This window comes from Battus philenor, unplaced genomic scaffold (genome assembly GCF_028537555.1).
Source record: "Battus philenor isolate CCGP_79_NKW_IND1 unplaced genomic scaffold, ilBatPhil1.0.hap1 SCAF_28, whole genome shotgun sequence".
In the NCBI taxonomy this organism is placed as follows: Eukaryota; Metazoa; Arthropoda; class Insecta; order Lepidoptera; family Papilionidae; genus Battus; species Battus philenor.
In genome coordinates, this window is record NW_027181691.1 from 676,986 (window position 1) to 702,817 (window position 25,832).

The 25,832-nt window shown below is 34.4% G+C and overlaps 1 protein-coding gene across 1 annotated transcript in view; it reads right to left on the minus strand.

Moving 5' to 3' along the window:
• LOC137925948 (protein Skeletor, isoforms B/C) overlaps positions 1–25,832 on the minus strand; it is a 50,479-nt gene that overhangs the window by 10,622 nt on the left and 14,025 nt on the right. Inside the window, exons 2-7 of the mRNA XM_068769444.1 lie at positions 12,649–12,880; positions 10,935–11,046; positions 7,402–7,620; positions 6,235–6,435; positions 3,423–3,515; positions 484–614 (exon numbers count right to left, since the gene is read on the minus strand). Of these exons, the coding sequence (XP_068625545.1) occupies positions 484–614; positions 3,423–3,515; positions 6,235–6,435; positions 7,402–7,620; positions 10,935–11,046; positions 12,649–12,880 (988 nt within the window). The remainder of the gene's footprint in view (positions 1–483; positions 615–3,422; positions 3,516–6,234; positions 6,436–7,401; positions 7,621–10,934; positions 11,047–12,648; positions 12,881–25,832) is intronic.

Sequence of the window (25,832 nt, forward strand, 5' to 3'; positions counted from 1 at the left end):
TCTTTTTTTTTTCATAGGTATTTTTATAAATATTGTCAATGTTTTGATAATATATAAGATATAATAAGATAGTATGATGTAAGTAAATAGGTACTATCAGTGTATGTGTTGAGATTCACTATCGTGGACCCCTGTTTCATTTCATGGACCCCCAAATTTTTTTTCGCTAACGTAGACCCTTTGCAGGTTTTCACAGACCCCTCGGGGTCGATATAGACCACTTTGGGAATCACTGCTCTAGTGGCGTCTAGTAATTTAAAGCTATCATGGTTCCAAACGCGCTCCATCATGAGAAGAGCAAAAAAGTCAGGTCTTCAAGTATAGGTTATAAGCAAGGTCAACGTGTATAGTGTATAGGTTTTCAGCCAGTTATAATAGTAATACAGAATGTAAGTGCGTAAAATGACCAGCGTCGAGTGTCCTTAGAGATCCTTGGAGGTCTAACTGAACCATTTATGGAACTATGAACTCAGAAGCACTTACTTCGTATCCCAGTAGGCGACAACCACATCAGCGCCTAACATGGCAGGACGGCCCTCTGCTCCGGAAATACCAAACGCCATGTACTGCTCACGTCGAAGACGTGCTGCTAGAGTTATCTGAACATGATCGTCCTGGAAAACCATAAGAATTACATTTTAGAGCGATAGATATTAGCTCGTGTTGAATGTTCTGGAGGAACAGAGTTTATTTAACACTTTGGATAGTGATCACAAGTAGCTTAGCTGAGACTGTAGTAGTTCGATTCTCGGGATAAAATCTTATATAATTCACACATGCATTAATTATATAGCATTGACATTGCTCACAAACAAGATCGTCAAGTTTCCTGCCAACCGTGTCGATTATTGTATACAGACTACTTTATCAAAAATACAGGTCTAATTAGAAATATATGACGAAAATGTGTCCATCAGTGGGTATCCTGTGGCTGAAAAGTTGCTGATGATTACACCTATCCCTCGATTTGCACAGTAGATACGTTCCTGAGAAAAACGTGTAAATCGAAAATTAAAAATTTTCAAGTCAAAACCGTCTAAATCGAAAAGCTTGCAGAAAATGCATAATTTTGCCATGAATAAATTTTGAAATTGAATTGTGACTTTTTCAAAATTTTTACGTGTACACAGAAATAAAGATAAAATGCATTGACTAGTTAAAATATTTAATGTATTACCGAAACACTGTTTTTATTTTATTTAATTACAATACATTAAACAGAAGAACAAAAAATATATATTTTTTATTCGAATTATACCTTTTTGGTAAATTGCCATCATTTCCCTTCAAAATTTCCTGCATTAATTCCCTCTGAATTTTACTTTAATCACAGTTAATTTTTACACACGTTAATTTATAATTATCTAAATTATGCACTCACTTGTAATTTACGAATATGGATATGGTAATCTTTCTGACACTTTCACTCAAATACACTTTTCCGTAGATAAAATTTTAATTTTTTGCGAAGAAATATAGACGCAGTGTGCGTGTGCAGCAAGTCAGCACATAAGCTCGGGATTCCCCGTGAAATGTGTACACAGCGCACGTGTTCAATCACAGTAGCATTCAGTAGAGTGCGATAAAAAAAAGCTAAAACATGTGAAACAAGTACCGTGTAAATCGAGGGATAGGTGTATTATTAAAATTAAAATAATGATCACTGCCTTCATCATCATATTAATCAATAGACACACATTGTCAGACATAGATCTTCCCCAAATCGCTGCGCTGGTTGTTGTTCCGCTGCCCGCAGTCAGCGGCTGCCTTGACAATGTCGACGATTCACTTTTTTTAATGCTTATATCTGAATCCAGAGATGAAACACGCAGACTGAGTAATTACCTACATTCATACCCTGAAGAGACCTCCGAGTTATAATTATTGGAATATAAGGTCTGTGTGGACTACTATGGACTTCACCGCTATATATATTGTACATAATTAACTGGTTTGAATTCAGAGATTGTTTAGAAGTCAGTAAAGACATATATAAGATACATATATACAGTATAAGACCATATTTCAATGTTTACCTTTGATTATTTCTGCTTCGCATTTGCTAGTATGAAAAATTAATACACCAATTAGGTAGGTTTAACAGAACAAGTTAGATAAAGACTTAATTACATAAAGATTATAAAAAATGAGGGTAAACGAAGATCATTTTGAGCGAAAAGAGATATTTGGTTATAATTAACAAACCGTTGTTTTAAAAAGACTTAAAATTTTAAAAAATCCGGGCATCACAAGTTATACATTTAAAATAAATACATACATAAATACATTTAAAAAACTTTTAAGTTAAACGGTTTTTTGATACCCATATTGCGGTGGTTGTGAAGAAATATGTACCTAGTCTGCCATACTGGAACGGCGTCCATCTTGAATTTTAAATTTTGACATAATCATCGTGTTTTACTAGCGTAGGTCTTTCATTAGATACCCATATTGAGGGGGTTAAGGAAAAATATGAAATCCGCCATTTTGTGTCGGCGGCCATCTTAGATTTATAATGTTATTGATTTTATTATATTATATTGTCATCTAAATTAAATGTGTGTACCAAATTTCAAATCAATCTGACAACGAGAAGGTGCTTAAATTTCAATTTATAATTTTGACCCAAATAAACAAATTCCGTACGGGTCGAACTAAATAAAACTGTTTAATATCTATATAGTTGTAGATATCTAAGTTTCCACAAAAACATTTGCCTATGTATAAATTAAATATGTCAGTGAAAGATTCATCTATTTGACAATTATGAAATCAAATTTAATATTTACAATTTTAAGTTCACGTCTCACTATAGTAGCGTGCTTTTCGCGACTAAACAGTGTTCTTTCGCTGCAAACTTTCATTCAAGACTAATCTCCGTTTCTAACAATCGCGTTGTTATACGACTAAAGTAAGGTTCAAATAATAGTTTATTAAAAAACTAACAAGTTTTCAGTGGTTTCAAACTCGTAAGTTGTAATACCTAGATTTAAATCAGTTATCTAAATGAGTATCTAAATAACCTAACCTAACCTAACCCTACTATTTTAAGAGGGTAGTCCGAAAAATGTGTAAATGTTAATTTACACCTATCCTTCTATTTGAGTATCTTATTGGTAAAATATTTTCATATATTGTTATATCGACAATTTCAGTTATAATATTTGTATTGTTTAAACCTTTTCTTGATAATGTATCTGTAGAGATTCATCAGAATTAAAAAAAATAGTGGCATCAATTTTAAACGAAAAGTAATTATTTGTATGTGAATGTTTAGGTAATTTCTTAATTTTCGAACGCTTATTCAGTTTTTTCTGTTGGCATCTTTGGGTCTTGAAAGTTAAGTGGTATGAATATTAATGTAATATTAAAAAAAATCTGCCATTAAGGGCCATAAGTTAAGGGTTAAAAAGTTCACGTACCTGCACTTCCCAGCGCACTTGCAGCCTCTTGTCAAGAATCTCTTTGCAGTTTTTGGCGGAGCTGTAAGGCGTGTGGGAGGTTGTTGAGCTCGTCTGTAACATGCGCTCGGTTAGTGAATTTATATATACATATACATGTATCTAATATATAAAAAACTCCTCCGAATCGACTCGACTGATTTTCGTGAATCTTAGCGCGCACATCGACCAGGGTGGAGAATCCCACAACATCGATTTTTCATCACATTTAACATCTAGATGTTAAGGGTGGTCCACCCCTAAATTTATTAGCCAAATTTTTTTGTTATTATTTTTTATGATACAGCATACAAAAATACACACAACCCTAAATTTTCATCCCTCTACGATCAACCCTTATTTTTTATTTGTTTTTTAATGTTTCCTAGAAATAACATACATGGTAATACAACGTTTGCGGGATCACCTGGTATATATATATATATATATATATATATATATATAGCTTATTCGAGTAGCTTAGCTAATAAGAGAGATATTAGAGCTAAAAGCGCAAAGTAAGAGGTCAACGAAGCTCAACGAACGGGGCTTCGCCAAAGATTCTGGTACGAAATCAAATTAGGAATGATAAAATGCGAAGAAGAAAGTCACCGAGATAATCCAGCTGATTAGCAAGTTTAGACAGCAGCGATTAAACCATATAGCGCGCAGAACTAACTGCCGGAGGTTCTGGAGAAAGTTCTCGAATAAATAAGCGTAAAGTAGGACGATATCAAAGCGGGTAGGTGACCAGGGCGCTTCATATATAGTCTGTTAATTTTGCTTTAATACCTCATAATTGCAAATCGATTCTAGAATAAATAATGATTATTTGATAACAATGTTAAAAATTATGGTATTATTTATATAGGATTGCCGTTGGTCACAAATAAGTTTAAGGAGGAGACAGCAGCGCCCTCTTTGTACCGTAATACCACACTCTGATATGACCCTCCTGCTAAATGTGGTGATTATAGTACATCCCCAGATATGTTTGGTGGAGACCTATGCCCAGCAGTGGGAGTAAATAAAGCGACAATGTTAGAATATAACTAAGCTGATACTTACGGGGTTATACCACCAGGCAGGCTGCAAGAGATACGTTAGAATATTCCAATGTAAGCAAAAAGGAAAGATTAGTATATGTGTTAGTTACATGATAAATATTATAGAAAAGTATTAATTTAATCTATATATCCTTGCTGGCTGTAAAATAAAATATCAACTCCTTGGTTGGCTTGTAAAAAAATTAAAAAATATTTTTTATTATTAATTCAATTCAATTAAATTAGTTATGTTAGTTATAAAATTTCTCTAAATAATAGAAATTGGTTAAGTTTTAGCACATTAAGATACTTCAAATGGCAATGATAAATCCAAATCGTATATCCAGGAGCGTTCACAAAAGCAATCTAATAACTTGGAGTCCTGTAGAAGTAAATGCCGAAAGGCTTTCAACAATAACGTGGAAAGCAGACAAAGAAAAGAACGATGTAAAAATGAAAATAAGTCGACATAAATAATTACTAATAATTGCTAATAGACTATACAAGACTATCCTATTTAATGGAAACAGGCGTTACCTTGCGGAAGAAAATATTGACTGAAGAAAACAAAAAGTAATTTTGAGTTTTCAGTCATATAGCTAAATACGGTGATGATTTGGAAAATTTTGATCACTGGAAAAGTCGAAAGAGGGTAAAGCCGAAGAACTATGCGCTGATACGATAAGGTCCAAACAATGTTTAATACCAAGGTAACTGAAGCAATAAACACCGTATGATAAGTATAGCGTTACATATTGAACGATAAACTTTACAAAAATGTTCAAGATCAGCAGTGGGCGATAGGACAGAATGACGGTTAACAAACAGGTTATCTTCTGTTCTAAATTCAAATATTTCTTATAGTTTCTTCAACTGTTCCACTTGAACACTTTTCACTTCTCCATTTTCTCTCCCTTCACCTGCCTGCTCAACATCTCAATTCCAGTTCGTAGCCAGTACACAAAAAAACACTTTGCTAGATCTCTCTCCCATAGTACCGACTCTACTCACTTCTTCGCAATACAACCTATTCTTCTCTGGAACGCGCTCCCCCTCGATATCAGGATGATCAGGAATCGTTGCGCATTCAAAGCTAAGGTTCGACAGCTGTCGCTTGACAAGCTGACGGAATCGTCACAATAATTAGATTTTATTATTTATTATATATAATATTAAAGTGGTTGGCGTCTTATTAAAAGACGTTTGTAACACTTTAACAATTTATTTAACACACGAACAAATTTTTATTAGCGCTTGAGGGCGAGCAAAAAGGACGTGCATTCGTCGTGGAACTCTGGGGCGCACTGTGCTCCGCGACTGAGTGAAAGCGGGCAATAGAACAAAGGCGCAAAAGAAATAAAATAAACAAAAGAAACAAAAGTAACAAAAGGTCTGCGCCTGCGTCACCGGTGCGTGCATGTGCTCGCTGCACTAATTCGGCACACTAAGTTCGCCCGTCGGCTACGCTCGCCCACAAAATCTTACACCTATTATTCATTCAGACATCACATCAGTATATATACGACTCCCACAATATATGTAGATATTTAAATATACATATATTATGGTATAATTATAGTGTATTTATATAAGTTGTTGTCATGTGATTATTTTTCTTCTCAATTTGATTTTACTTGTTTAACCTACCTTTATATTTATTTATCCCTGCACCACCTAAAAGGTTAGCTAGTAGAGAATGCCTTTAGCAAGTTCACAGTTATAAATAAGACGTGTAAAAAAATACTCACGGTAATTTTAGTTTGACCCAGAGCCGGTGGAACATCCAGGTCCTTTGGAAGGTATACGTGTCCAAAATTATGTCTATATTCAACGCACCAGACTGCGAGCCAGTCAATGTCGTACGCGGTCAGCTTGCCGGGCAGTTGGATCTCTATGTCTTCACCCTGATACCCACGAAGAGGGTTCAGGGAACCCATTTCGTTGGGAACCTAGAATGAGAAGCAGATTCATGTTGACTACCTCTGTCGGTTAAATAAGGATTTATACTTATAGCCCTGTACAAAGTGGTTACTATAAAATATGTTACATTAATTTATTTTTATCTATCCGATTCAATATTCCAGGGGTGACCAACCTCTGAGAGTCGGACCCATTTTTAAATTTTTGTAATTTTTAATTAAAAGTATCCTTTTTAAAAGCTATTTATATTAAAAATATAAACTTTCGTAATATATTATTTAAAAAAGTACAAAATATGTATATGAAAATAAAATTTAAAAAATAACGCATTTTCAATAACATACTTCTGTTGGTAAATCTTAAACATTTCGTGAATAATTGGTGACAGTTTCTCAATATTTTTTTCAAGTACTGGTTAGTATCTTTCTATGTACATTTATGTATCAAATGCCACAAATATTCCTTTAAAGAACCGCATATGGTTTGAGAGCCGCAGGTTGACCACCCCTGGAATATTTTATAGGAAACTTCTGGCAGTACTAAGTCTACAAGGACAATAATTAATTTTAATATACATATATAAATAGTATCCTAGTTTTGGAAAAGCTTCTTTTACTATATTATTATTACGTTGTTTATTTAAAGTCATTGATTTTGGCTTGTCTTATTGAACTTTGTGTTCAGATATCAACTACGCATTTAGCATAAAAAAATATGCCTAAAGAGAGACATATATACCTCTTTTTTTTTTTTCGTACCCCTATCTTATGGTGGGACAGGGACTTATTTTACAATTATATTTTTTCACATTCATTTTTATTTTCTTTCTCTTCTTTCTTTACATTTTCATTTTCTTTCAGTCTATTTTCTCTCTTTCATACAACAATTCATCTTTCTTTCTCATTCGCTCTATTCAACTTTCGTTCTTTCCCCTTTTCTTATTATAATTTACATTTTTTATTTTTATGTTACTTTTTTATTTTTGACATATATACCTTAGTTCCAAAAGGATTGGGTTCCGTTCCATTGCCCACCCAGAAGTAGGCATCTGGACCAGCGCCATCATAGTGCAGGTTTGGGATATAGAATGTCTTGGCATCCAAGACGCTGATGTTGCCAGACCGCAGACCGTGGGCTAGACGCTTGAACTCCGGGAGTACTCGGGCTCGTGGCGGCTCCAAACCTGGGTTCACGAAGACCTCACCGAAGTTCACCTGGAAAACACATCAACATTTATTTAGAAGTGATTAATGAAATCATCACCATTATCATAATTTAAGTAGCCTATAAAAGTGGTGGCTGTAATTGTTTCAAAGTAGAAAATAATATACATTTATTTCATTTATTTATTAACATTGAAAATGCATTAAAAAGGTTCGCATATAACACCATTTTTAAGGCCTCCGCTATTAGAGGCCTCTCGCACCCTTAATTAGTTGGGATCAGGGTCTTTGCTTACAATTAAGTTTTTCATATTTTTCATCTTTATTCTTCACTCACTGTCATTCTTCACAATTTCTTTCATTCCTTCTTGCTTTCATCGCCTTCCTTCCATCGTCTTATTATTCTTAGGTGGCTAGGTACATTTTTTTTTATTCTTTATTTTATTACTGACTTTCTTAATACATTACTACACTTTTCTTATTCTATTTTTCCTATTATTAATTGACTAGTTATTTTATGTGCCTATTAGGGACCTACTTATCTATACTGTTTTGTTTCTATTAACAGTGTCACTCACCACCCTACGAGCAAAATATGACACCATTAAAATAATATTAGCCGATAGAAATCCACTGCTTTTTACACAGGAGTTCTTCAGAGATTACCAATAGAACAGATTAGAAGCGGTCTACAATCAGCGACCTTCCAACGACGGCAAGTGCATGTTCCACCTGACAGTCCAAGATCTTCACTTCAGCCTTCAGACCTAACATGCATTTGTACCGCAGGGTATATGCCCAATTCAACATACCAAATCGGTCTATGATTCGACCTCGTAGATAAATCTCAAGTATACCTTACTTCATGGATCTTTGAACGAATGTGAGATTGACACTTTTTCTATTTAAAGATATTTAATATTTGGAATTCCATTTATAAACGCTAAATTTGTCTTAACGCGGCGTGAGTAGGCCTGCCGCTAGGTGTCGCTGGGTGCTGGCAGCGCAGGACAGGTCATCATGGTGATCTTTGAGGGAAGCCTATGTCTTGCAATCACAAACTTGTTTTAATGCCATGCGTACTAATTTTATAGTACATATCGAAAATGACATACACCTATACCCCAAATTACACGGTACTTGTTTTACATGTTTTCGCTTTTACACGGTTTTCAAAATAACTTTTTTTTTCGTTATAATAACCGATTTTATTACCATCTCTCATAATGTAAATATTTCTGCTTCAAACATCGAATCGGCACAAACAACTTCGAGTGATGAAAGTGAATACGAACCTTCGATTCCGAAAAAAGAATGAGAGTAATTTCTGACTGTGATAAAGGATAATAAAACACTTTTGGTTTCATTTTTTGTTGAATATTGAAAAAAATCACAACTGTTATTTAGCAAAATTATGCATTTTCTGCAAGCTTTTCGATTTACACGGTTTTGACTTAAATATTTTTAATTTTCGATTTACACTTTTTACTCAGGAACGTATCTATCGTGTAAATCGGGGGATTGGTGTACTTTATATGCTAGAAAAATCCAACATATACATGTTATAAATTGTAAAAATTCCATTCCATAATTATTATAGTAAATGAAAAAAAAAACTAGTAAATTAATAGTAAGATGAGGTTTTTATGTAAAACGAATGAATGAATCAAACATGGCCGCGCAAACGTCACATTTTGGCGGGAAACGAAAGGTATGCGCGCGCATCCGGATCGATACGTCCCGGCGCCCGTGGACGCCATTGATGCGATATTTGATTCAAGTTTAAAATTAATTAAACTTCAATTACGTCACAGCTAGAAGTAAATTGGTCACTAATTGTACGCACGTGAATGAGTATTCTATATTCGGCTATGTATTTAATTTTTACTTGCAACACTAATCAATAAAATACAAGATTTTTGGTTATCTTAGCGAGTGTGTTGCTCATTCATTAGATTGAAAACATACGCCTATTTCCAAATTCTAAAATATATTACATTGACTTATCTTCTCTATTGAAATGCTACTGGCCAATAATTTCTTTCAGTATAAAGTCTGGTCAGACATAATAAACAAAAATTCAATTAAATTTTAAAATAAGAATACAACGCCATTTCTTATTATATTATCATTATCTTTTTTAATTCCTGAAACCATTGATGTACTATATATTAATCATATGGAAATTAACTATATATTTACCTATTTAAAGGTTTTACACTTATAACCAATCATCCTATATATTGAAGTAAGAAAACATATTTGCTAGACTTAAATATTTTTTTTATCAGAAAGTAAAAAAATGAAGATTGGGTACAATATTTAAAAAAATATATTTATATTTTTCTTTTAAACGTGTTTAACGTAATAACTATACAGATATTCAAAACTATATCATTCCTTTGTACATTGCTGTTAAAATTACAAAGATTAATTTCATTTTATACAGATTTGTATTTTTAAAATTATTGTATTTCATATTATATCTATATGACATAATCATTTCAGGTATAGTACATCTACTTCTGGATACAGGCACCTTTATCGAAGAACCGGTTGGGACTGGCCCGCATCCTGATGTTTTTCAACCCTAACAAGGTTATAAGTCCACCTTATGAAAGGACACTATGCTGCGCTTGTGATCTTCACTCCAAAACCTTAAAATCCCAGCGTCTATCTGTTCTGCTTATTAAAATTGCCAATATGGGTTGTCTATTATTTTCGTACGTCACTATTCAGTGCAACTGTACTTGTTAATACACGAACAGAGCTCTTCATTTTATTAAAAGGTTATGTAAAAAAATGTGACACACCAGACATTTTGAACGTATTAATAAAATTTTCGCTATATCAAATTAATGTGAAATGTTACATATCGTAAATTAATATTGAAATTTTATAAAAACAAATCTGGTTTATATTTTACGTAGACATGACAGTGAGTTAAACTTGTGATTGAATGTATCATGCATCGAAATTTCTATTCTATAATGTGAAGACTTTATGGTGATATTTTACTGTTCTATAAGAAGTGGTGAAGTTGTATAATTACCAGAAAGTCAAATAACATTAAGCATACATTATTATTTAGTTATATATTATAGAGAATCCTGGAGAGGCGATGTAAGTGAGGGCGATACACAAAAGTAAAGATAAGAAAGGGAATGCAAGATATTGTAAAAAAGAGAAATGAATAGAAGATATTAAGAATGATTAGAAAGCAGCGTGACAATAATAACATTCTGTGAAAATTATTAATTGTGTATATAATGCCTGCTTTACCATGGTAGGGGGCACGAGGTGTTTCCAAAAAAGGGGAGGGGGCCTTAAATAATTGGTAAGTAGATGATAAATTGAGTACTCACTGTAAAACGTCGACACCATACACTGATCCATCTGATGTCTCGCAGTCTCTTGCCTGCCGGAAGCCGGAGCAATATGTCGGAGTTGGTGTGGGCTGACAGCACCGGGGGATCCCTGAGGATATAAACCATATGTTATTATAATTGTGTTTCGTTTACTTTTAGACCTCCTATTATGATATAATATGCGGTGATAACTTCGGAACTTCCAGTGGCTTTGATGCCTTTAAAGGTAGAAAAGTTGTACGTATGTTTGTAAAAAGTAGTATTTTCGTAACCCTGGAACCTATCTTGGATCTTTGCATGGTTTGCTATAGAAAATCTTAATTCACTTTGCGGCGTTTCAATTTGCGTCGTGTTTTTTTGGAACGTAACCACGACGCAAAGTGAGGTATTGGTGTAGTTCCCCCTAGGTGAATCAACAATATAGTTAAGGTAGGAGGTCGTGATGAACTTATGGAGAGGTAGTAAACATCCATCGGCAGACAAGAAAGAAGATGTAATTTCAAATTAATTCCTTATTTTAATCACGTTCAATGGCATCGTGAAACTCAAACTGAATAACAACAAGAAAATATTCAGGGGAGAAAGCGTTGAAGAATTTTTTATGTAAAAAAACCTTCATTATCATTTCTCACGGCCGTCCATTACAAAGATCCTTGAGAAAAGGAAGCACGTGTTGTTTAAACGTTCCACTTTTGTCTCTGGTATTTTCTTCAAAGTCCCTCTTCGCGTTACAAAGGGAGCGTTCAGAGTAATTATTTTTAATATTCCGTGAATTAATCAGAGGAAATGATGGAGAGGACAATTTGATGATTGCTTATTAATTATTTTCTTTCAGCGGTATTTTTTCAGGAGGTGTTGTATTATGTTGTTTTCTCACAGAGGGCTGATGCAAGCTTCTAGTAATTGACTTATCTGTCAAATAACTATCGTACATTTCTATTGTATTATATTACAAAAGTAAAAACAAATTAGAGTAGCACTAGCTTCGTCCCCGACTTCGTCCGGAATTTAACAAAGAATCTTTTTAGTAATTTTAATGTTAATGAATTTTTCTAAAATAAAACTAACCCAAGTTACTCCTTATTACACCAGCTACCTATCAGTGTAAGTGATTAGATGGAACGAACAGATAGACAAATAGACAAAAATTTTTATTTTTATTTTTTTTAACTTATAACACCTCAAACTTATTTTACTTGTCACTTTTGTTTACTTGACGTTTAACTGTCAAGTCGATGTACTGTCACGAGACAGAGTAAAAAGATTGTTACACTGCTAAGAATAAAATAAAGACTTGTGTTCGGTATCTCTTATCTTTATTGCTTGAATATCCTACATGTATATACATATATATAATAATAATAATAATATAATTTATTTCCGACGTTTGTCCATATTGGTTTTACAATAAAATAAAATAAAAATAAAATATAATCAATTAATTTAAAAACCAATATTCATATAATATATGTATATATATTTATAATAGGGGCAATTAGAAAATGAACTCTCAACGAATTAATCCATTATGCTTTAATATAAAAATTATATATGTTACTATAAAACATTCTTACACTCCCCCCATAAAAGTATTTTAGAGGCTAGGTTGGTGCATGGCACAAAAAAGGTTGGCAAGCACTGATTCAGACTATCACGTCCTATTATTCCTAAAATTTTGAAAATTATGAAATATTAATATTTTGACACTTACCGGCTGGTGTAGTCTTCAGGGTAAGGCACAAGAGTGCCTTCCGGTGAAGGCTGGGGGGTGTCGCCGACCCAGAAGTATGCATCTGGACCAGTGCCGTCATACGCGAAGCCGCGTACGAAGATCGTGCCGTCGTCGACGGCATATACAGTGCCCCTGATGCCGTGAGCGTACTGAGTAAGTCGGCCGATCAGTCTCCCGTAATACGGCTCCGGGCGCCTTGACACCGCTGGCTCTGAGAACGAGGAACAAGCCTGACATCAGACCTTATGCTTAACTGGTTTGTAACTTGAGAAAGCTATACGTGAACTTAATCATAACGAAGTCATTGAACCAGATACAAATTCCTTTATCAAAACTGGTATACATTCCAAATTTAAAGTTCTAGTTGCTGTCGCAAGAGCCTTATGTATCTCGTAATAGAAAGTGTTTTCAAGATTCATTTTAAATAATAAATATAATTAAACTAATTATTGTTTACTACTTGTACCTGCAGGTTTATTACTGCCAGAAGCTATTGGCCTATCCAATATTTATTTATTTATTTATTTTATTGGAGTTAAATAGTAAAAAAAGGCAGTAAGAAAGTACAAACTTAGAAGCTTAGAAATATAAAATTAGTTACAGTTGTTACCCTATAACTATCTCATTGAGAACATATAATGATTTATAGTCAAACAATGAAAAAACAAATAAAAACATTACTAAACATGGATCAAAGACTATGGTTTATATATTTATATTATGTTTGTTTATACATTTATATTATATATTTATATTATGGTTTAAATTGCATTGTATGTACTCAATAATGTCGAACGAAATTGTCTTTTAAAAGATACGAGAGAGCACGAGAATATATCTATATCACTAACAAATGAGGTATAACTCTAGGTAGAAAAAAATATAACAAGAATCCCTAATCTTAATTAAAATCAAAATAAACAGCCTGATTTTTTTAAATTTTATTTAGGCTATATCTGATAAAGTGTATATGTATAAATCTGTATTGTTAAACTTTATTAAAAGATGTGTTGTTCTGGATTTTCTTCCTGTTTCTTTTCATTATTCCAACTATAACACCTTGCAAAGCAGATTAGAGTAAAAAAGAATTGTCAATCAACAAGAGTTCTGTTAAAAGTTCAAACGTTGAATAAATACATTTTATCTTTATCTATTATATTTGAGAGACCAATAAGCTTGCAAGGAATATATCAAGCCAGCAAGTTGAATATATTTTAATGTTTGCAACAGTTTTATAGTGGATTCAGTTGCATATAAAACTGGGCTCCTTCCACGTTGTAATATCGTATGTTTGCTAGCTTGTAAGTAGGTTGTGTAACATTATATTGAAAGTCGTATTTCGTTTATGTTTAAGTCGAATGCAATTGCAACTTGAAATTGTATGGAGCATATAATAATCAAATCGAATTTCATGACCTAAGTTTATTATATTTAAAAATGAATTAGATCTATTATCTTTATTTTTACTACCAACACTTGTAGATCCGGTGCCGTTTATTCCTTTATATACAGTCATTGTCGTAACTACTAAAACCATGAAGAACCTGGATACGATCTCAGTAGAGCTTCCGGACAAGTAGTCCATATTGTGCCTCAAGTGGCTGTAGGAGGTTCTACGCTCGAAGTTGTATACCTATATATATATATATTTCTAATACATAAAATTCTCGTGTCACGGTGTACGTGATTGAACTCCTCCGAAACGGCTCGACCGATTTTCGTGAATCTCAGCGTGCATATCGGCCAGGGCGGAGAATCGGACATCTATTTTTCCTATCCCCCTAAATGCTAAGGGTACTCCACGCCTAAATTTTTTTTTATGTTTTAGACAGCATTTTTGGTTTTTATTTTTTTATGATACAGCACACAAAAATACGTACAATCCTAAATTTTTATCCCTCTATGATCAACCCTTAATTAAAAGCTTTATTTTTTTTTGCAAAACAACGTTTGCAGGTTCAGCTAATATATATATATATCTACTCGGAGAGGCAGCATTCGGAAAGCTTCGAAACTCTACTCTTCTCGACCAAGATACTACAATGTTTGAAGACAGGTCTTTGAACAATGTGTGTTGCAGGTGATGAAATACGGATCCAAGATGTGACCATCTTGGTAACCAGAGAGCAATTAACAAAGTAACTTGAAGAATTGCTACACCGTAGTGGCAGAAGGTTTTCGAGTGGCGACTACGAGCAGGTAGACACGGCGTGGGTAGACCCCCCCCCACTAGGTAGACCAAAGACATAGTTATGGTCGCGGAAAGTAGCTGACTCAGGCAGCGCATGACCTATCATCGTGGCGATCTTTAAGAGAGACGTATACTTGTAGTGGGCGTGTATTGATAGAAAAAAGACTTTCCTTCTTTCGGTTGTAAAATCAACTGTTATAAACAGAAACTTCTGATTTTTATATCGGATGACCAACACTGGTTTGACAAGAAAACTAATAATTTTTTTACCATGACACCTATACCTTGCAGTGATCACCTGTCTTACATCATTTTATTAAATAAAACCAGGATTTTAATATCGAAACCTGTTATATGTAAAGTGAAGGTAGACAATTTTGTCAGCGAATTCCGAGCAAGGATATTAAATGAGTCCCGATGATCACCAGCGATATACGTCAGCTGATTACGGGGGGCGCCGCTTGGAGCGTATTTATCTAATATCCTAAGCGGGACCCGGCGCCCATTAAGGGACATTTTGATTGACGTGCTCGCCCCCGAGATTTCTCGACGGAAGGGTGCAATAGGGTTGTCTTCGCGGATTTATATTAACTAATATTTCAACACAGCTTTGCTTGTTCGACTTAAAAATTTAAAAAGTCTACGATTCTATATGCTTACCTAAATAAAACCATTCAAAGTAAGAAAAGGACCAATATTTAGCCACTTCCGCACATGCAGTGGTAGTCGTGCAATGAAATGCACCGCTCGCCAGCCCGCTGATAAATGCGTATGCGGCAAAAAATGCGAATCACACAACCGCTACCACCAAACTAAACAATCATTCATACTTAGGATGGACTTCTGCGAGGTAACGCCTGATTCCATTAAATACTTCACTCTGTGTTCGACACTAATCGGTGTAACATAACTCCTGAAGATGCCCCGTGGAGGGGTGAAACACGTGTTGAGTGATTTAACGGTGGCAGTTGTGTAATTCGCATTGTTTACCGCATGCGCATTTATCAGCGGGCTGGTGGGCGATGCACTTTATTGCACGACTACTACTGCATTGGCGGAAGTAGCTATGTATTGCTCCTTTCCTTACTGAGATGGACTTCCGCAAAATAACGCCTGATTCCATTTTAATATTTAAAACCACTCCAGTCAGGTTCAGATGTTCACAGGCCACGGGTAATTCTCTGACTACCTGCACAGGTTTAACCTCAAGTTTCTTCGGGTATCTGTGACCTCTTAGTGGACCAGACCGTGGTGTACATTACCGCCGGCTGTTCTGAGATTGAAGAACTCCGACTTGATTGAGATGGGAGAAAATAGAAGAGGAAAGTGTCGCCTCCCTCGTGGTAGACGAGAAATGTCGTCATATATTTCTAAGATTCTTCGAGAAGTGAGGATTAGGGAGAAATGAGAAACAAGGCCTGACTGCAATAAACCAAAACGTTAATGGTAATAAAGATAAAAAGAGTGCGATTAAAAGTTGTAATTGGCTGGCTATAAAACCTTAAAAAGTTAGTTTTTTTTTAATAATACTACTATTTTTACTTTTAATATCAGTATAAAATTTAAAAGGGTGTTTTGAAATTAGTATTATCTGTATTAAACTACCGTCTTTCCAATTATATTTGACATAATTAAACTTTAAATTACGCAATAGATAATAATTCTGAATATGACTCGGCAACAAAATACGCGCGTACACACACACAGCAGAGCGTGTGCATGTGTGTGTATAGTAACCATTTCATTATTTTATAGAAGGTCAACCTTTTTGTAATTTTAATGTGTGTTTAGATATATAGAAAAATCCGTGTCTGCGATAGTAGCCGATGGGTCGGCTACTTCCTAATATTAGGGAGGACCGGAAAGTAATGTCGCTTTCTTAAGTTAAATTCACACGAGTACATTTTTAACAAGTTTTTATTTCTAATCAACAATATATTCGCCTTCGTTGTCAACCTTTTGCCATCTAGTATACAAATCAACGCCGGAGCGGTAGAAATCAAACGGTTTTTGTATAAAATATGTCAACAGAAACGACATTATATCCAAATGAATTTTGAATTGGATGCGTTCAAAACAAAACTTGATTATTCCATTGATATGTCGTTATTCGTCGACATAATCAAGTAACTTATTTATATTCGTCTAAATTCAACAATAAGTTTATAACAATCAGTTATGTAAATGAGCAGTGGTAGTCCAGGGGTAAGGAATGAGACCTACAGGTCGGAGGTTGGATTCCTGGGATACAATAATATATAAATCACACTGTGCAATTATTATACAGGATTAGCATAGTGAACATATAAGTTTACAAACTGCGATCCACAACCTGCCTGTCAAGTTTGGCGATTATGGTTTTAAAGAGTTAGTATCTTATTAAAAGATATTTGTAACACTTTATCAATTTATTTAACACACGAACAAATTTTTATTAGCGCTTGAGTGCGAGCAAAAAGGACGTGCATTCGTCGTAGGACTCTGGGGCGCAATGTGCTCTGCGACCGAGTGAAAGCGGGCAATAGAACAAAGGCGCAAAAGAAATAAAAGAAACAAAAGTAACAAAAGGTCTGCGCCCGCGTCACCGGTGCATGCATGTGCTCGCTGCACTAATTCGGCACACTAAGTTCGCCCGTCGGCTACGCTCGCCCACAAAATCTTACACCTATTATTCCTTCAGACATCACATCAGTATATATACGACTCCCACAGTTTTTTTCCCCCATATATATTGGGGGGAGGCATATATCTTAGTGTCCATAGACTAAAACGACGTACATATAAAATACCGCAACATTATTAAATATATAAAACTTTTCGTAAAAATACTAACTTAATTAAAAGTTATATTTCAAAAGTTTTGAAGTAGAAAAGTTTCTAGATGCTTTTTAGTTACAATTCAGCTTCTCCGCGTGGTAACCTACTTCCTGTAGAAATAGTTTTTTTTTTCTAGAAGAAAACGGAACCTCACATATAATTTGATATAACCAACCTAGATTAAACAACCTGGGGATATGTGTACTTATATGTCACCGGAACTATTTTTTATCTTTTACAATGAACGTTCAAGGCTATCTATCTCTAAAAATAGAAGATACAGGCTTGGTACACGTTTATTTAGTTTTAATATAATTGATAAGCAGTAACATAGTAGTAGAAAGTTCGGCTCCCAGGATATATATATATATATATATTTATATATATTTATATATACTTATGTGGAATGGAACGTTAGAGCATGCGTGAATAGGAACGTCAGATGGTACAAGCGAGAGGCGTGTAAGAGGGAGAGAGACAGACGACGGTTGAACGATGAAGGAACGTGCGAAGTTTAGGTTAGGAGTTCTTTTTAAAATAAATATTTGTGACCCACGAAGGACTTTTAAATTCAATCCCTGCATCCCGATTACCACATATATATGTATATATACATATATAGGATAGCTACTGCACACAAACCAATTATCAGAGGATGGGCGGCAGCGTCCTTCGCGTACTATACCACACTGCGATCACCAACACGTCTGTCAAGCGTGGTGATTATGGTACATCAGATCTATAGATAACTTTTGGGGAGACTTAAATCCAGCAGTGGACTTTGATGTTGATTGTTGATGGCTGAAATAATGATGATGACATAATACATGTAATAAACTGTGATCTAGGAACGAGGGCAAGAGAAAGAAGCTGATGTACGGGAAACGATTTGAATGTGAAGAAAGATAGAGATTGTGAAGAATAGAAGGAGAAAGTGAAATAATACTTTATCCATTACAAGTGGGAATGAGAGGTCCTCTAAAAGGGTGTCATTGATAAAACAAAGTCCACTCTGTGTTTGGCACATTAGTGCAACATAACTCCTGAAAATGCCCCATGGAGGAATAAAACATGTGTTGAGTGATTTAGCGGTGGTAGTTGTGTAATTCTCATCGTTTGCCGCATACGCATTTATCAGCGGGCTGGCGGACGGTGCACTTCATTGCACGACTACTGCTGCATCGCAGAATTAGCTATATGTTAGTCCCTTTCTAAGTTAGGATGGACTTCCGCGAGGTAACGCCTGAATCTATTAGATATCTGATAAAAAAAATGTTTTATATTTATTTATTTGTGACAACCCTAGCGCACCCCAGTCGTTTGCGCCCCAAGGGAGGGATGGGGTTCTAACACGTATACTTAATACAGTTTTGTCTCGACATTTCGATACCCATTTGTGACGAAAGAGTATTATTTCGTCTGGAGACAATAGCCTCCCTGATAGGCGAAAAAGAAACTAGGAAAGAATTCCTCGCTTGTTGCAAGAAAATAGTTAAAAACGTTAATAAAAATCCAAATATACAATAAGAAATGTGATAAAATAAAACTCAAATGTGATATATAATGTATTATAGAAAATAAGTAAAAATTTAAAATAAAAATGTAAAATGAAAAGAGGAAAGAATGATAGATGAACAGAGCAAAAGGGTAAGAAAGTAGAAATGTAGCATGAAAGATACATAATAGACCGAAAGAGAAAGTAAAATATGAAAGAAGAGAGAGAAAATAAAAAATCATGTGAAAAATTAAATTGCAAATAAAGTCCCTGTCCCACCATAAATAGGGGTACGAGAGGCCCCCAGTAGGGGGGGCCATAAAAAAAAGAAAAAGTATTATTTCGTCGCTAGGCCGACTAGGCCTTCGTAACGTAAGGTATTGCATCAGTTTGCGCGCTGTTCTCACGTCGGTTGAAATAGAAAGGAATGAGATCTGTTCGGATGATATTAGCCAAGGTTAAGACGACAATGGAAATATTACCAGGAATATAACAATAGACGACAGTGGAAACACACACACACACACACACACGCCTACACAGAATAAATAGTTATTTGGTGTTAATTAAAGTATGGTACATTCTATCTGACAATCTATAGTTTTGAAAAAAGAATATAATAAAAAAGAAAAAAATTATGTAGAGATATAAGGAAGATTTTGTCGCTCTAGACGATCTCTACCAGACAACCTTTGAATGAAGATGAAAGAAATGAACGGAAGGAGAGAGCTGTTTAAGGTGTACATACATACAAATACATATTAGTGTACACATATATATATACACAGATATTAGGGGGACCAGAAAGTAATATCGTGTGTCTGTCAGTATATTATACAGAAAAAACGATTGATTTTTACCGCTCCAAAATTTGTACACTAGATGGCAAAAAGGTTGTGATAACGAGGGTGAATATATTGTTTATTAGACACAAAAACTTATTAAAAATGTAGTTGTATAATTTTAACTTAAGAAAGTTACATTACTTTCCGGTCCCCCTAATACATGTATATATATATGTACATATGTATGTGTATATTTATCTCTCTAGTAGTATCTAAAACAAACTATGTGTTTCTACAGACTTTGTACTACTAGAAGTTGTTAGCTTATCGCATTCTAATAAAAAAATGTAACATTTAATGGAATCAGGCGTTATTTTGCGGAAGTCCATCCTAAGTAAAAAAAGGACCAAATGTATATGTGTATATGTTTGCGGAAGTAGCTATATATTGGTCCTTTTCTTACTAAAAATGTAACATATTTCAGAGTGATCACTTTATAAATGGTGTTTGAAAATAGATGTATAGAATTTGCTGCTGACAAACTCATATAACATTCATATATTAAAAGCTTTTATACCTATAATTAAGAAAGGACCAATATCTAGCCACCTCCGCACATGCAGTGGTTGTCGTGCATGAAAGTGCACCGCCCGCCAGCCCGCTCGTAAATGCGCATGCGCAGTCGCTAAAGACTCGGTGTTTAGCACTAATCTGTGTAACAACTCCTGAAGATGCCCCGTGGAGGGGTGAAACACGTGTTGAGTGAATTTACGGTGGCGGTTGTGTAGTTGGCATTGTCTGTCGCATGAGCGGGCTGGCGGGCTGGCGGGCGGTGCACTTTCATGCACGACAACCACTGCATGTGCGGAGGTGGCTAGATATTGGTCCTTTCTTATTTAGGATGGACTTCCGCAATGTAACGCCTGAATCCATTAAATACCTATAATTAATCATACTGTATAAACGAACACGCACACGGACACGCCCTTGCATTCGCACATATATAAATGCACACACATACACGCGAATGGTATAACTTTTTTCATATAGTATCGAAGTTACAGAAGTATTATATATACCTAAAAGTAGATTTGAGATGATAATAATTGTTAAAAATTAAAGTGTATCGTTTATAAGTTCTACTAAGTTAATCTAAGTTGAATACCGGTGAGAATGACTTGAGAATCTAAAGATAAGTTATATAGCTTTTAGTTAAAGCAGAATTTTTTTCATATAGGATCAAAGTTACAGAAGTATTATATATGCCTAGTAGTATAATTAAGATGATAATAATTGTTAAAAATTAAAGTGTATCGTGATTAATAAGTTCAACCAAGTTAATCTAAGTTGAACACCGGTGAGAATGACTTGAGAATCTAAACATAAGTTATATAGCTTTTAGTTAAAGCTTAATTAAGTTGGTATTAAATCTTCGTTTCTTAACTTAACTATGTCGTCGATCCAACTAGTTGGGGGTCTATCTAAGCAGCCTTTACTTCGTGATCGCCACTCTAGAACCTTTCGAGTTGCATGAGCGATGTGCTCCTCCCACTGCAACACAAACAACTCTTCGAGATATTTCGGTGACCTTGGTTCTACTCGCTGCAAAACTCCAAGCATAGCCCTCTCCGTTTCTTCTGGGCGACCTTGACCTCGTAAATGATTATTTAATTTCGTATTTTTAATATTTTCAGTGCGAAAATTCAAACTGGGCCATTTAAACCATCAGTTTATAACCTCTGAACCATCGATAACCATCAAAGTAATTTACGTCAACAATCAATCGTACAAGTTCATATCTAAACTTCATCACGTATGAAACGTTCCAAAAATCAATATTCCTCCAGCATCCAACGCGTACCGAATTCACTCCGCCAACGCTGCGTCACGTACCAAAGACTTTTGCGAATGTAACCAATAAATTTCTTTGGAAATACCGTTGCAAAAATATACAACGAATGAATGAATTTTATTTCAGAATCTAATCAGTTCATAGAATATAAGTAAGTTAGTAACATAACTTAAAGGCTATATTAGTTATGGATTAGTATGTTATACAATTTACCTTTGACACTAATTTTAAAAAAGTGGCTTAATATAAAAAACTTAAGATAACTTTTTTAATAGTAGTGATTATTTTGTCATTCACACTCTTGTGTAGGTGTATTCCGTAGTGATAGAAATCACTTTCATACACATCACGAGCGACCACATTATATCATATATCTGCATAATAGCTTTAGAGCAGAGTTCCCCAAACTTTTTTGTGTCGTAGACCTCTTGCCATGTGTTGCCGTGTTGGGTAGACCCCCTACTTACCAGATATTGATTTCCTGTAAATTTCTAACTGTAGTGAAGTTTAGTGTTAAAAACTTAAAGTAAAAAGACATGTTAATATAAACATTTATTAATTGAATTTAAATTAAAACTACTCAAAATAAATTTTTGTATCTGTTATGTAAAATATACGTAACATTAAATAAACTTAAAATAAAATAACATAAGCAATAAGTCAATATTTTTAGTGAGAAGGATGAACCTGATGCTTTCATAATAAATTATCAACATTTGGCGTCAATTTTGTAAGGGTTAACCTTAAATCTCCTCGGCTAATGATGTCCCGTCTGTGGACCCCCATTTTCGTTTTATGGACCCCCAAATTTTTTTTTTGCTGACGTAGACCCCTTGCAGGTTGTCATAGACCCCTAGGGGTCGATATAGACCACTTTGGAAATCACTGCTCTAGAGCATAGACGGCTTGTTAAATTGATAGTCCAGAATTAGATGAAATAGATGTATAGACAAATCTAACTGGTTTTAGATTGTAACCAATTTTTAATGTACAATAACCGGCGATAAATATTGCACATCGACCTTTGGAAAGAGAATCGGCTAGTTTCGGCTACGTAGAACTTTATCTCTGTCGCACGAAATACAAACAGTTCAGTATCTATTAGGAGCTGTTACAACAAGTATAATTTGCTTCTTTTAATAATTATTTTTATTCTTTGTATTAAATACACAATTTTTTCTATAAGTGACGGCTTTAGGTTGGGATAAAATAAAATAAAAAAAACATGTTCACATTATGTTAACGTGTTTAATTATTTAGGTAAATTACATTTGTACATAATAACACCGTTATACCTATTGTTAAAATGAGACATTGTAATAAAACCTGACCTCTTTGAGAGCGCAAACAGTGAAATGAAAGTAACTGAGAATTAGAATCATTACTATTTTTAATTTTATTACAACTAGATACCGGACTGTTTGTATTTCGTGCGACAGAGATAACTGCTCTACTAAGCCGAAATGAGCCGATTGTCTCTTTCCAAAGGTTGACGTGCAATATTTATGGCCTGGTACTGTATCTTTTGCAATTATGAACTACAGGAGTAATTGCTTCTTGCTTAGTACGAATGCGTTCAATGCAATTATTAATACGGGTGTACACTACAGTAATTATAAGTTAATGTGTGTTCCGTACCCGGCGATAAATATTAAACATCGACCTTTGGAAAGAGACAATCGGCTAATTTCGGCTTCGTAGAGCGTTATCTCTGTCGCACGAAATACAACGACTGATAAAACGTCACATAAGTAGTGTGGGACAGAGATAGTGCTCTACGAAGCCGATATTAGCCGATTGTCTCTTTCCAAAGGTCGATGTGCAATATTTATCGCCGGGTGCTGTAATAGTGTGTTAAAACTACCCGTTGGCACTAATATTTTTACATGTATAAATAATCTAGACATCAAAATTATCTAATATTTTTCTAGAACTCCGTTGTACAGTTTAAACTTTTTTTTTAATATTAAGGAATAGCTACAAAGGCGAAGCGGTGTACGAAGGCCGCTTTATTACCTGTGCGAACTCTGTTGACAGTTGAAACTTTATAATCTGTGGGCATCGAGCACTAGGCTCACACAATATTTTTTTTAAGTTTATTACACCGTCACTGATAATGTTTTAATATACGATATGATTAGACTATACAGGGTGTTTCGTTATAGGTGGTATGAAATCATAATTTTTTTAATATATTCAGTTTATTTGTCAACAAAAATCTTTAGTATTTACATCTGTTTCATATCATCCTTTATATAAAAAAGACAACAGCCAAATAAATTCACAATAATTAATTTTTGATACGTAGTAATCTGAATTTTGATACCAATTTTGTCTTACTTTTGTCTTATACTTACAACAAATCATCTTGTATATATATATTATAAGGAAATTTCGATATCAATATACAAAAAAATACATTTTAAGTACACTTAAACCGGAGACCGCCTCGTTCATGGCTTATAAAACAGACTTTACTGCGAATTCACAGCACCGACACTTGAAACGTCGATAAAGACTGCTTCACACAAACGCCATTACATTTTATTGCGTTTCTAAAAATCTCTCATGTGTGTTGTACTTAAGAACATAACAAAATGTGAACAAGTCGCTAGTTTTTATGATGTAAATATAATAAAAATAACTTTTAATATAAACAGAAGTTATTACTAGAAACAGTTTTGTAAGGTTTTAAGTTTGTACAGTCAAATTTGGATTTGGAATAATATTTTGTTTTTACTGCTTTAATGCTAAACATAGGTCTTTTTCATAGAATTCCAATATGAACAGTTGGAAGAGGTTGGCATCTAGTCTTACAATCTTAGCAATATATATTAGTTTGTTCAATTTGTAGGCGAATGTTTTATGCTAGGCGTTCCAGTCCGTGATCTTCGTTGTAGAACTTTAAGGACTCCGTGGTAATTTATTAAAAGTCATTAATCAAGGCTCTTTCTGTCACTTTCATTCGTCTCCGGGTTTTATTTCTAATTCTATCTCATGGAGAAGTTCTGAACATAATCTTCTTACCTTGTAGAGCAATTGTAAGTCAATGATGTCTGAAATTGTAGTTCGTGTTACATATAATTCCAATTAAAAAAAAACTTTGTAAGAGTAAAGGTTTTACAAGAGATAGATTTTCCAAGGTGACATTACGTCTTACTCATGACACTGGTGTCTGCGTGCCAACGAAGATCTGAAACGGCCTGGGTTGGTTCCGACTGAATACTCTTCGCTTTGCAAACCTACATCACATTACAATTATAACACTATAATAAACCTACATGGGTATGATCCCTCTTTGTGCAAACGTCATCCTTGTATCTGAAATACAACCTTCCAGCGTATAACTTTTATCTCGCTGACCTCCTGTTCCTAAGACCCCAATTTCGAAGAAACTGTACAAAGCCAAATTAGATAGATTATTAGATATTGAATCAAAACACGCGCGACAGTTACCGTCTGTGTGGAAGTACCTTAATGTGATCATAAGAAAACGAGAGATAGTCGTAAAAATACGTAAATAAAATCGAGTAACCATTTCGCTTTGTTACGATGTATATCGAGTTCGCTTTGTGAGGAACGCGTCGAATACGTCGACTAAGGAAATTAAAAAATAAATAAATAAAAAGGACAGACAAATAACTTCATTCAACTCTAATATCCTGAATAATATTTATTTGTTCATTTAAACTTTTTTGTATAATATAAATAATAATAAAAAACGAAACAATTCATGTTGTGGTACAAGACGCGGTCTTATCGCTCGAGGCGATCTCTACCAGACAACCTTTGGATGGAGATGAGAAACGTGAAGGAGATTGTAGTTTAGTATGTACATACATACATTACTATACAATTATACTTATTTATATACATTTTAGGTGTAAAAAGTATTACATACGAATAAATATCCTATTTTAGAGGCCAAGGAAGTGCTCTTTTACCATTTTTTAAATGCTGACAGCGATTTAGTCCATATAATTGGTTCTGGTTGCTCATTGCATAACTTGACAGCGATAGCTG